Genomic DNA, 13421 nt, shown 5'->3' with positions numbered 1-13421 from the left:
TAGCCATACTAGCCTACTCAGTGAGCTCTAGCCCTGCCTCAAAGGAAAGATGAACACCATGCTTGAGGAATGATGCCTGAGGTTATCCTCTGGCCTGCACATACACATGCACCTGTACATACAGATATTCACTCACAAAATGTAGCTTTAAAGACTTGAGCAACAGAAGCATTCATGGTCCCTCTCCCTTCTCTTAGACAGGGACTCACTATGTCTCCTAGGCTCTTCTCAAATTCATAAGCTCAAGGGATTCTCTGTTTTCCTCCTGTATTACTGTGATTGTGCACTACACACAGCTTAAAGATTCACAAAACATTCATGTTACACTTTTATGTCAAGAACTATGAAAGGCTGCGGCTAAGCTTAGCATCTTCCCTTTAAGTCTATTTTTCTATTCTTGAGGCTTGGCTACTATATATACATAAGCCAAATGCTTCTTTTACCTTCAAGCATAAGTGAAACCATCTCATTTTCTATTTTAAATAGCCAATTATGGTGCAGTTCTCAGGGCCTGAATTGAAGATCAGCTTTCAAGTCCCCCTTTTTAGATATCTAATTTATATTTCTGCTTCTTTTAACTCGCCTTCATGTAAAAACTTTCCAATCTGAAGGTCTGTAACAATGTCTCGCACTATTCCCCACTACTCTTAACATGTGATGAGCTAGTATACAGTCTAGCAGTTCTAAATCCACCCTTCTTTTGCTCTTTGTAGAGCCAGAACTAAACTCACATTTTTTGGCACTAGAGGGCACTAAAAGGGCACTTTAACCAAAAAGCAACAGGGCTAGGTTCCAGTCCTGTATGCATTTATTCCTTTCTTTTCAGTTTACTGGGAGAGCTCAGTGGTTCTCAAAGACCAGCCCTACCTGTACCCTTAGGCCACTTTAGCTAAAATTCTTTGGGAAGTTTCTTTACCATGGGCAGCTTCTATCCTCCTGTGGTAGCCATAAGCTAAAGTTCAGTCTGGGGAGAAGGTTTATGAGAAGTTATTATGTCCTAAACTGTTCATTTCTTTACAGCCTAGTCATGGCAATTGCTTTTTCACATCTGCAACTTCTGAGCCCTTCTTAAATAAAGACTAGCAAATTTTCTTAAAATAAAAAAAACAACAAAATACAAAGTATCCAGGTGTGGTAGCATCTATCTGTAATACCAGTACTTAGGAAGCAAATGTAAGAGTGAAAAATCTGAAGTCATCCTGGTCTATACAGTGAGTTCTGGGCCATCCAGCCTATATAGCAAGGACAGGAAAACCCTGCCCCCTACTACTGCCACACTCAAAGTCACTAATTATCAGGTATGGTAATACATACACATCTGTGGTGGTTTAAAGAAAAGGTCCCCCAAAGAAAGTGGCCTTTGAGGAGGCGTAGCCTTGTTGGAGGAAGTGTGTCACTGTGGGGGCAGGATTTGAGGTCTCTGATGTTCAAGTTCCCTTCAGTGTGACTATTAGTCAATTTCCTGTTGCCTACAAGATGTAGGACTCGGCTATTTTTCCCACACCATGTCTGCCTGCACGCCACCATACTTCCCATCATGATGATAATGAACTGAACTTATGAAACTGTAAGCAAGCCACCCCAACTAAATGTTTAAACTTTATTAAGAGTTGCTGTGGTCATGGTGTCTCTTTACAGCAATAAAAACTCTAACTGACAACATCTATAATTACAGTAACTTAAAAGTCTGAGGTGGCAATACTGAGATCGTCTCAAAATCAAAACACACACAAAACAAACAAACAAATATTAGTTAAGTAAATATTTTATATTTTGTGAGTCATCCTCTAGTGAGATTCAATTCTAGCCTTTTAAGGATGAAGACAGATAATAAATAAGACACAAAAACTTTACGAAAACAGGCAGTAGTAGGCTAGATTTGGTATATGACCTATCAGATGTCAATTTTTGCTTTGAATCCTCTTTTATGGGATGGAGAGATGGCACTACAGTTAAGAGCACTGGCTGCTCTTCTGTAGGAGGAGGAGGCATGGACGAGCAAGAATTCAAGGTCAGGCAACTGGAACTAAATGAGACCCCAATTCAAAAACAAAACAGTCCAATATAGTATACTGCCTTGACTGGTCAGTGACTGATAAACATTAGTACAGATAGGTGGCCAATTATCCACAGCATGTTATACTTTTGTTCTGGGTATTTATCTGAATTTCTATTTTAAGTCCACACAGAACAGTCATACTGCCAGCACCAAACATGAGTTCATCTGCTTTCTGAAGTACATGGATCTCCTTGGAGTTGGCGTTACAGATGGTTGGAGCCATTCCATATAAATGCTGAAAACCAAACTTAGGTCTTCTATAAGAGCAATACAAACTTTTAACTGCTGAGTCATCTCTCCAGTCCCAGCATGCCCTTAGAGTATTACAAGCCATTGTTTTCTTTTCTCAAGCCCCATACTGCCACTTTAGCAAAACAGAGTATTTCTAGAAAAATAAAGTCAAGAGAATTAAAAATTTCTGCAACTTCCTGATCCCTTTGTAAAACTTTTCCTAAGAGAAAGTAAAATATTAATCCATACAAAAACTAGGAATACATGTATATATTTCATTATGCCAACATTATTCATGATAACCAACTTATTAACTTAAGCCCAGATATACATTATTGGATGTACAGATGAAATGTGCTGTAGCCATTCAATGGAATACTATTCAATAAAAAGGAACCACTGGTAGGGCTAGGGAGATGGCTAAGTTGGTAAAGTCTGTTGAGCAAACATAAGGGCCTGAGTTTGGATCTTTAGCATCCAAGTGAAAAGCTGGGTGTAGGGCTGTAGAGATAGATGTCTCAGGGGTTAAGAAAGTGCTCTTGCAGAGGTCCCCAGTGTGGTTCACAGCACCCATGTGAGGTGGCTCTCAGCCACCTGTAACTTCAGTTCTAAGAGACATACACAGACACTATGGCAACGACAACTCTTATAAAGGAGAACATTTAATTGGGTGGTTTACAGGTAGAAGTTCAGTCCATTATCATATGCTGGGACATGGCGGTGTACAGGCAGACACGGTGCTGGAGAAAGAGCTAAGAATTCTACATCTTTGATCCACAGGTCACGGAAAGTGAGTTCCAATACTGTGCATGTCTTGAGCATATATGAGACCTCAAAGCCTGCCTATACAATGACACATTTCCTCCAACAAGGCCACACCTACTCCAACAAGGCCATACCTTCAAAAAGTGCCACTCTGTTTGGGAGCCATTTTCTTTCAAACCAACACACACACACACACACACACACACACACACACATTAAGTATATATATGTTCTATGATAAATATATATATATATTTACAACATACCACACAATGTAAAAAAATTTTTTTAAGGTACAAACTACAAAAGATTAAATGGTTTAGTATTTGAGAAAAGTAAAACTGACAGAAAAATAACTATATTTCTTTTACAAGAAATGTGCAGAAGAGGAAATTATGAAAGAGACAGGAATTGGCTCAGCGATTATTTGAGGCTAGAGCTGGAAGGAGGGTCAACTGCAAAGTATACATGAAAATGCTCTAAAACCGGACTGGGATGATGCTGGTAGAGTTCTGTGAATTTGGTAAGTCTTTGAATGGTGGTGGATGCCTAATAATGCTTGCACTAGGGAGTTACAAGCAGGAAGATCAAGCACTCAAGGTCAGCCTAGGCAACACAGCAGCTCAAGGTCAGCCTGAGCTGCATGAGACCCCATCCCACAGGGAAAAAGCAGAGTAAAAGAAAATAAATTATACTTAAGGTGAGTGAGTATAATGTATTATGGGCATATACCTATAATCCTAGCATGTAGGAAGGCTGAGGGCGGAGAATCCTAAATTCCATAGCCTAAACTACAAAGCAAATTTGAGGCCAGGTTGGGTGGTGGTGGCAAGCCTTTAATCCCAGCACTCACCAGGCAGAGGCAGGCGGATCTCTGTGATTTCAAGGCCAGCCTGGTCTACAAGAGCTAGTTCCAGGACAGGCTCTAAACTACAGCGAAACCCTGTCTCAAAAAACAATAAACAAACAAAAAAATTGAGGCCAGGCTAGGATAAATAGGAAGACATTGTCTTAAAGCAAACAAACAACACTTTAACTAAACTTTAAAGGGAAATAAGTGATAAGAGTTGCTATTTCAGATAAAGAGGTCAGTGGAAAGCACCGTGATAACATTTAAGTACTTAAGGGGAAAGCCAGGCAAATACCTAAGGGAAGGGCACTACAGAATACAGGTCCCAGGCTCCCTGCTGGGGAGCACACCTTGGCACACCAAAGAGCTAGGTTTTGGATGAAATACTAGGATATAGGAAGTTGAGGAGGGAGGTTCACAAGTTCAAGGAAAGCTGAGCCTAAACAGTAATTTCAAACTAGTTTAAGAGCTCACTTTGCTTTACTGTTAATTTTTTGTTTTTCTGAGTCGGGATGTCTCTGTGTAGCTTTGGAGACTATCTTGGAACTCACTCTGTAGATTTATTTATTTATTATGTATACAATGTTCTGTCTGTATATATGCTTGCTGGCCAGAAGAGGGCACTGGATCTCACTACAGGTGGCTGCTGGGAATTGAACTCAAGACCTCTGGAAGAGCAGTCAGTGCTCTTAACCTCTGAGCCATCTCTCCAGCCCGAGTTTATAATTCTTAATTATCTTTTTTGAAGACAAGATCTCGTTCTCCTGGAACACACTATGTAGATCAGGTTGGCTTTGAACTCAGAGATCCACCTGCCTCTGCTTCCTAAGTACTCATCTACCTGGTTCTAAAAGTCCTTTTTTGTCTCTCTCTTTTTTTAATTTGACATCTGCTTTCTGTTCCTATTTCACTTTTAAAGTAAACTTTTCATTTGGAATAATTTTAGAATTGTAGGAAGTTACAAAAATAGTGCAGAGTGTTCCCATATAAACCAGTTAAGCAGCAGCTTGCATAACCATGATCCATTCGACACAACGAAGACTGGAGCAGCGGCACACAATCAAGTAAACCCAACCTACTCAGCCGTGCCAGTGCTTCCACCAGCTCCCTTTCCTGCTCTGTTCCAGGATGCAATCCAGGATACATCATTTAGTGAATTATTTTTAAAGTATCATTTTGGTTGCCTGCGCGTGCTCGGGGGGGGGGGGTTACAGAAGGAAAAGCAAAGAATTTGGAAGACTAGTAAAGAATAACACAACTGACTTAGGAATGATAATGGTCACATTCTCCATTTGTTTTCATGACAGAGATGGTAAGAATTAGGTTTAATGTGGAAGATGAAAGATCTTTTTTCTTAAAAGGTCAAGGATAATACCAAGATTTTAGCCTGAGCAAACAGGAGAACAGAGTTACTATTTATTAAGGCAAAATAATAATAGTAACTTCTAAGTGAGGAGGCTACATCTAGGTAGTAGCAGGGGACGTATATATGGGATATCTTCTCCTTTTGCTCCGAATCCAAAACTTCTCTTAAAAGTATAGTCTTGGGCCATTGAGATATCCTAGTGGGTAAAGGTATTTAAAGTCAAGCCTAATGATCCAAGTACAATGCCCCAAATTCACATGGTGGAATGGGGAAACCAAATTCAGCAGTTTGACCTCTGACCTCCTCTTGTGTACTGTGCATGTGTGAACACATACATTCATATTCTCCCCATCCCCACCCCCAGAGATGGCTCAGTGGTAAAAACACTTGCCGTTAAGCCTGACAATCTGAGTACAGTCCCCAGGACCCGCCTGACAATCTGAATACAGTCCCCAGGACCCACATGGCCATATGGTGGAAGGAGAGAACTAACTACGGACGTTGTCTTCTAACTTCCACACAGGCATGCCTACACGGCCCTTTCCAATTTGTGTATGTGTGTGTGTGGTGTGTGTAAAAGTTACTTAAAGTGCTAGAGAGATGATCAGACGCTAAGAGCACCTGCTGCTTTTATAAAGGACACACCCTCCCCAGCACCAACACCATGACTTTGTTTCAAAAGAAAACAAAATTCACCAAAATAAATCTTAAAAAAAAAAAGCAGGTGTAAACAAATCTACAGAAAGACTAGGAAAAAAAATAAGTACTACTAGATTGGGATTATGTGCATGTCTGATGACCTTAAGTACAGTTTCATTTAAGTGCTAGTAATGGGCCAGCAAGATGGCTTAGCAGGCAAAGGTGATTGCCACAAGCCTGATAAGCTGAGTTTGATTCCTGGAATCCACATGATAAAAGGAGAAAAGCAACTCCTTCAAGTGTACTCTAACTTCCACAGGCGTACTTACAGACATATTCGTGTCCATTTACAGAAGAAACAACTAAAAAAATTTTTTTAAAGGAGTGCTGGAAAGGAGCATAGTTGGAGTGGGTACCTAAGAGAACAGGAAAAGGAGAGAGAAGCAGTAAAACCACATACTTTCAGTTTTGTTGTAAAGAGAATAGAGAAGTGGTGTGGCTGACAATAGGATAACAGGTTCTCATTATGTGTGTGTGTGTTTATGTATGCATTCATGCATGCATGTATGTATATCTGAGAACTACATGTGTGCCTAGTACCCAAGAATGCCAGAAGAGGCCATCAGATCCCTTGGAATTGGAGTTACAGATGGATTTGAGCTGCCATGTAGGTGCTGGGAGTAGAACCCAGGTCCTCTACAAAAGCAGTCATTGTCTTATTTGATGAGATAACTCTTCTCTTGCAATGATTTTTTTTTTGGGGGGGGTAAATCAACTAATCTTATAGCTGTAAGATACCATTTACACTCTGATAGCTCCCAAGTATAGTATCTCTACTTGGACCTCTTGCATTAAATTCCAGATTCATATCAACTACTCACTCTGTGTCTCTTCTGGATAGTTAAAGCTATCTCAGACATCCAAATTAGCTACTTTCTTTGTCACTGTGACTAAAGAGCTGACAGAAACAGCTTAAGGGAGGTAATTATTTGGGTTCACTGTTTCAGAGGGTTCAATGTGCCAATGTTGTCTCAGGATGTGTACTCAGTATTTCTATATGGTGATCAGAATGTACTAGTAGTAGAGCTGGCAAGATGACTCAGTAGGTAAAGGAACTCACTGCTAATCCTGACATATGACTTTAGTTCAATCTCAGGAACATACATGGTAGGAGAGAACCAACTCCTGCAAGTTGTCCTTAGTGTGTTGTGACATGTGCATACGTAAAAACACCCACATGGAGAAAAATGTACTAGTAATTAGCAATCTGTTCATTTTACATTTCCATCTCTCATGCCCTGCTAACGCTTAACAATTTTGCCTCCAAGTATTATTAATCAGCTCTCTCTGTAGCAGTCATAATGCTTACCTTTTACTTGAATTGTTACAAAAATCCTTCCCTTTGAAATCAATTCTGCCACTTTTACACCTAACCTCTACATCATGTTCAAGTGAGAGTTGGCCAAAAAGAGGCTAGATACAATGGGCCAGGCAATAATTTAATTAATACAATTTCTGTGTGATTATTTCGGGTGAAAGCTAGCAGGGCGGCCGGGACCAAAAGCAGGCCCTCTGCACAACAGACTTGTGTCTACAGGTCCTTCTCAACTCCTTTCTGGCTGTTTAAGAGTTACCAAGACAGTTCCTATGTGCCTGACTCCTCCAGGTCTGACTGCTGTTCTAGGTCAGGACTTGGAAAGGTATTAACTATTGCTTTGTCTTCTCTTTTGACTGCTTCTTTTATATGCTGACTAGAGCCTAAGTATGCTATTAAAGTCGATGCTTTGGGCTTTCTCTTTCTCTAAAGCTCTCACTACCCGTCATCCACTGCCATGTGGGTGGCTAACACCAAGAATATAGCTTTAAAACATATAATCTAATTCTAAAACTAGTATTTCAGAGAAAACAGAAATAATCTTTAAGTCCCTATGCCAAAACTTACTTCAGTTTGAAGGGCCAGTTCCACTTGGTTGTGATAGGAATCTAAGAGTCCTTCAACAGGGTGTCTGAAATGGAAAACAGGTATTTTTTTTAATCACAGCAGTTGCTTTGATCACAGAAAATAAATATATTTACATCCAAAACAAAGTTTTAAAACCTGCAATGGATGCTTTAAATGCTATACCTTGTCATGACTTCTTTATAAGGTTTTTCTATTTGATTCAAGAAATTGTTTAAATCCACAGGTGCTTCATCATCTTCTGCCTAAATAAATACATACACACATGTTTAAGAATAATCAAATATAATTCTTTGGTCATTCAATTAAAGTAAGTATAGTTAAACAGGTGATGAAATCTTTAGACTAATTTTTGAACTGGAGACATAATGCTATCTCTAAACTACTATTTATAACTGACTAAAAAGTTAGTCAATAGTATGAAAAATTACTTTTGTTTTAAATGTTTCAGTATTTGGGGCTGGGGAGATGGCTCAGAGATAAAGAATATTTGCTGGTGTTGCAGAGGACTTGGATTAGGTTCCTAGGACCCACATAGTAGCTCACAATCACCTGTAATTCCAGTTCCAAGGGATGTGATAGCCAGTTCTGGCTTCCATGGACACTAAGTATGCATGGGGTACACATACATACAGTAAACACTCAAGTACATGAAAATAGAAATAAATAAATCTTTAAATGTTCCATTACTTATTTTATTTTGCATATGTGAGTACTAGGGTGTGGGTAAACGTGCGTGTACATATAAAGGCCAGAAGTCAATGTCATTTGTCTTCCTCTATTGCTCTCCAGCTCATGTTCTGAGAAAGGACAGGCTCTCTCACTGAACTATGAGCTGATAAAATGGCTATACTGGCTAGTCAGCCAGCTTGGGAGATCTGTCAGTGTTTTTCTCACTAGTGCTGGGATTATGGAAACACTCTGTCATATCCAGCTTTTTACAGGGACTGGGGCTCCAACTCAAGTCCTCAAGCACTTTATCCATTGAGTTATTGCCAACTTCCTCCACCCTGCCCCCCAGCACTCCTTAATTTTAAAGAGAGGTTCTCAGGTAGCTCAGACTGGCCTTGAATTCTTGACCCTTGCCTTTTTGCTGGGAGGATAGAAGCATACCATCAAATCTGACCAAAACTTCTACTTTTACAAGTTTATTTTGTATGTATAGGTGTTTTGCCTTCATGTGTATCCGTGTATCATGTGCATGCCTGGTGACCTCAGAGGTCAGAAGAGGGTGTCAGTTCCTGTAGTACTGAAGTTACACATGGTCATGGGCTATCACATGAGTATAGGTAATCAAACCTAGGTCCTCTGGAAGAACAAACCAGTGTGCTCTTAACTCTGGAATCCTCTACGCAGCCATAAGCTCATATTTTACAGAGCTAACAATATAGGTCAGAGGATAAAGGCCTTTGTCCCCAAGCCTAATGACCTGAATTCCATCCTTGGGACTAATATGGTATAGAGAAAAAACCAAGTCTCACAAGTTGTCTTCTGACCTAAACACACATACTGTGGCATACATGCATATACAAACACACAAAAAATAAATATATGCAATAAATTTCTTAAAAAATAGAAAAGATCAATGTTCTTAAATCTAGTTTATGGTGATCAAATAAAGGAAAAACTAAGCTGGGCCATATGGCATACATCTATAATCCAGGCATGGCAACAAACTTAAGGTCAGTATGGTCTATGCAAGTAACCTCAGGCAAGCCAGACCTATGAAGCAAGATCCCATTTCAAATAATCAATGGAGGAAGAGGTTGGATAAAAACTAGGTGGGACTAGATGGGGACAAGATGGTTTGAATTTCTGCTTCTTTTTCCTCAGTAAGTTTTGTCCCTTCCTTCTCTGCTCACCACCAATGAGAAAAGTAGTCTCGCCTACATTCCACATTATGCAAACATATTCATGAGAAACTGAAAACCCTTATTTAGTATTCAATACCCCTTTCTTCTTTGTTCCCTCTTAATTAACCCTGAAATTTTCACGCTTGTGTAAGACTATTAAATATGAGACTTGGACAGGCAGCCTTTGGCTGTTGCACTCATGCAGTGAACTAAGTAAACTTAGCTTTTTCTCAAAAAAAAAAAAATGGAAAATCAAGGACTAAGGATGTAGCAAGTCCCAGGATGATGACCAAGTCCCCAGCTCAGTATCCAGCACTACATAAAGCTGGTCATGGGTGGCAGAAGGTGACCCTTAGCTATATAGTAAGTTTAAAGTCAGTAGGAGAAACAGGAGACTATCTTCTTTCCATTTAAAATAAAAAAGGACAAACTTTCATTCTTTCATTTTGCTTTTCCAATTTATACTTCTAGATCTGAGGAATGTGCTACCTAAACTTCCATGACTAAAGATCTTCTGAGAAGACTCCTGCTAGAAACAACAAATGTATCAACCCAGCCTGGTGCAGAAAAAAATGGAAAACAAAGTGACTGAAAATCTCTCAACTATCAGAACTATTCTGATTCACTAAATGCAATTCATACACACTTACTGTTCGAGCCAGATTCTGGCACATTGCACTGAAGGTCAAGAGTTGTAATTTAATCTCTGTGTCCCATTTTCGACAATTTTGAATATGTTCATGACTTCCAAGGCAATGATTACTGTTAAAATACAATAATTATCCATCAGTATTATTCTATTCAAATCACAAGTTAAAGACATAAAAATAAAGTACAAATTGCATCTGTATGAAAAATTGAAGAAAATGGAGAAACACATTGTTTTAAAGCCAACTGTGAACATTTAAACAGGAATTTTTCTATGTGAGTCAGTGAAGATGAAAGAAGATAGAAAACAACTGGACTAATTGTAAGCTTTAGTAAATTACTAAAGTTCATGCAATGATTATTTCAGGCAAATAAAAGACAGTAATTGCTGACTCTGTATATATAGCAACTGCATGCTGCAAAGGAGATTAGAATCTACAAATGATGCGATTACTGACTCTTTTAGAAGGTTATTTTATTTCCCTTTTAACCAACTGACTACAACTTTTAGTGAGTGCATAAGGCTACTAAACTTAAGAGAATACCATATCTTTCTTACTTCTGAAATCCCACTATTATATCTCAACACACGTTAGGACCAAATATATTTCTTATATTTTATAAATATGTAATACATAAAAAATAAATGAATGGGGGCTGGAGAGATGGCTCAGTGGTTAAGAGCACTGACTGCTCTTCCAGAGGTCCTGAGTTCAATTCCCAGCAACCACATGGTGGCTCACAGCCATCTATAATGAGACCTGGCACCCCCTTCTGGCTTGCAGGCACACATGGAAGGAATGCTGTACACATAACAAATAAATAAATATTTTAAAAAAATAAATAAATGAATGAATTTAGGGACAGGGTCTTATTATGTAGCTCTGGCTGGTCTGGAACTTGTTATGTAGACTAGGCTGGCCTTGAACTCAGAGATTCACCTGCCTCTGTCTCCAAGTGGGGGATTAAAGGCATCCAAACCATGCCATATACAAAGATATTTTTATATTACAAATTTAAATTGAAAAAATTCTAATTTAAGACATTAAGAATGAAATTTCCAAAGACACCATTCAGTAGTCATAAGTGAGTAAGTAAACTTACTTCTGTAGAACCTCCTCTTGACCACAAACTTTCAGAACATAGCTGCCAACATCCACTTGATTCAAGTCATCGTGTACCCAGCAAAGGGCTTGCATTATAACTATTTCTACAGCAGAACTCACTGAAAGAGAGTTAGTTTCATTTTGCTCAATTACCTGTCAATTAATAATTAGATTATTACTCATAATCTAAGAGAAGACCGTATAACAGAAATATAATGCATACTCCCCCACCCCCGTTTTTCTGTCTCTCTCTGAGATAGGGTCTCACTATATAGCCCTGGCTGGCCTGGAACTTAACTATGTAGACCACACTGGCCTCAAACTCACAGAGAGGCTAGAGAGATGGCTCAGCAGTTAAGAGCACTGGCTGCTCTTCCAAAGAACTCAGGTTCAGTTCCCAGCACCACATGACAATTTCCAACCATCAATAACTCTAGTTTTAAAGGATGTGATGCCCTCTTCTGGCCTCCAAGGGCACTAGGCATGTAAAATGGTGAACAGACACATAGACAAAACACTCATATACATTTAAAACATAAGAAGAAGAGAAGAGGAGGGGTGGAAGAGGAGGGGGGAAGAGGAGGAGAAGAAGAAAACAGAGATCCACCTACCTCTGCCTCTTGCCTAAGTACTGGGATTAAAGGTGTGCACCACCACACTCAGCCATTTAAAATTTTTCCATTAGCCACACTGAAAACAGCCAGAGAAAGAGGCTAATTTTGGAAATAAACTGTAAGGCAAAGACATGTGTGTGTGTGTGTGGGGGGGGGGGTTTGATGTAGCCCCAGCTGGCCCAGAAGACGACCTTGAACTTCTGATACTTCTGTTTCTCCATCTCAAATGCTATGATCACAAGTATGCACTGTTATGCCTAGTTTATGTGGTGCTGAGGATCAAGCCTATCTCATGGATTCGAGACAAGCGCTCTACCAACTAATCTACAACTCCAACCTTGCAAAGCTAATTTTAATAATATATTTTATTTAGTCTAATATATCAAGAACATTGGTTTAGAGGCAGGATGATCATGAGTTTAGCCCAGCCTGGATTATATAACAAGGCCCTATCTTAATAAACTATGTAAATATATGATGCTAGCATTATCAGTATTTGCTTACATTTTATTATTTTTTTTAGGCTAAGGCTCTGAACTTTAGTGTGTATTCTGGATCTACAGCACTTAATAATACAGATGAGCCATATTTCAAGGGTTCCACAGCCTCTATTAATTGGTAGAAGTGAAGGCCTAAACAAAGAAGTTACATCCTGGTAATTTGAACAGAAATGGCACCCACAGACTCATGTGTTTGAATGCTTGGCCCATAGAGAGTAGCACTATTTTTTTGTTTGTTTTGTTTTTCAAGACAGGGTTTCTCTGGTTTAAAGCCTTTGCTATTCTTGAACTCACTCTGTAGACCAGGCTAGCCTCAAATTTATAGAGATCTGCCTTTCCCTTTCCCGAGATGAAAGGTATGCATCACCACAACCCTCAAGAGTGGCACTATCTGGAGATGTGGCCTTGTTGGAGGAAGTATGTCACTATGGAGGTGGGCTTTGAGATACTATATGCTCAAGCTACACCCAGTATGGTGCACAGTCTTTCCTGGCTTCCTTGGGTATCAAGATGTAGAACTCTTAGTTCCTTCTCCAGCGCTATGTCTGCCCACACACTGCCATGCTTCCTGCCATGACAATAATGGACTAAAACTCTGAACTGTAAGCCAGCCCCAATTAACTGCTTTCCTTTATAAGAGTTCACAGCAATAGAAACCCTAAGACACACCCATATCACAGATGCCTTCAAATAGGGCAGCAGTCAGCAATACCTAGAGAGCAGTGTCTTAAAACAAATTACAAGGAAAAGAGAATTACTACTTCAGATATTTGTATAGTGAATTCTCCAATGAAGAACAAAAAGAGAGCAAATAAGTAGGCAGTCTTACT

At 39.4% G+C, this 13421-nt stretch overlaps 1 protein-coding gene across 1 annotated transcript in view; it reads right to left on the bottom strand.

The window, feature by feature from the left end:
• Pik3c2a (phosphatidylinositol-4-phosphate 3-kinase catalytic subunit type 2 alpha) overlaps window positions 1–13421 on the bottom strand; it is a 106561-nt gene that overhangs the window by 46867 nt on the left and 46273 nt on the right. The window contains exons 5-8 of the mRNA XM_041666242.1: window positions 11476–11596; window positions 10374–10485; window positions 8036–8115; window positions 7853–7916 (exon numbers count right to left, since the gene is read on the bottom strand). Of these exons, the coding sequence (XP_041522176.1) occupies window positions 7853–7916; window positions 8036–8115; window positions 10374–10485; window positions 11476–11596 (377 nt within the window). The remainder of the gene's footprint in view (window positions 1–7852; window positions 7917–8035; window positions 8116–10373; window positions 10486–11475; window positions 11597–13421) is intronic.

This window comes from Microtus oregoni, unplaced genomic scaffold, assembly GCF_018167655.1.
Source record: "Microtus oregoni isolate MIOR12 unplaced genomic scaffold, Mior012 000016F_ref0000370, whole genome shotgun sequence".
Taxonomy (NCBI): Eukaryota; Metazoa; Chordata; class Mammalia; order Rodentia; family Cricetidae; genus Microtus; species Microtus oregoni.
This window is presented reverse-complemented; position numbering and strand designations above follow the sequence as displayed.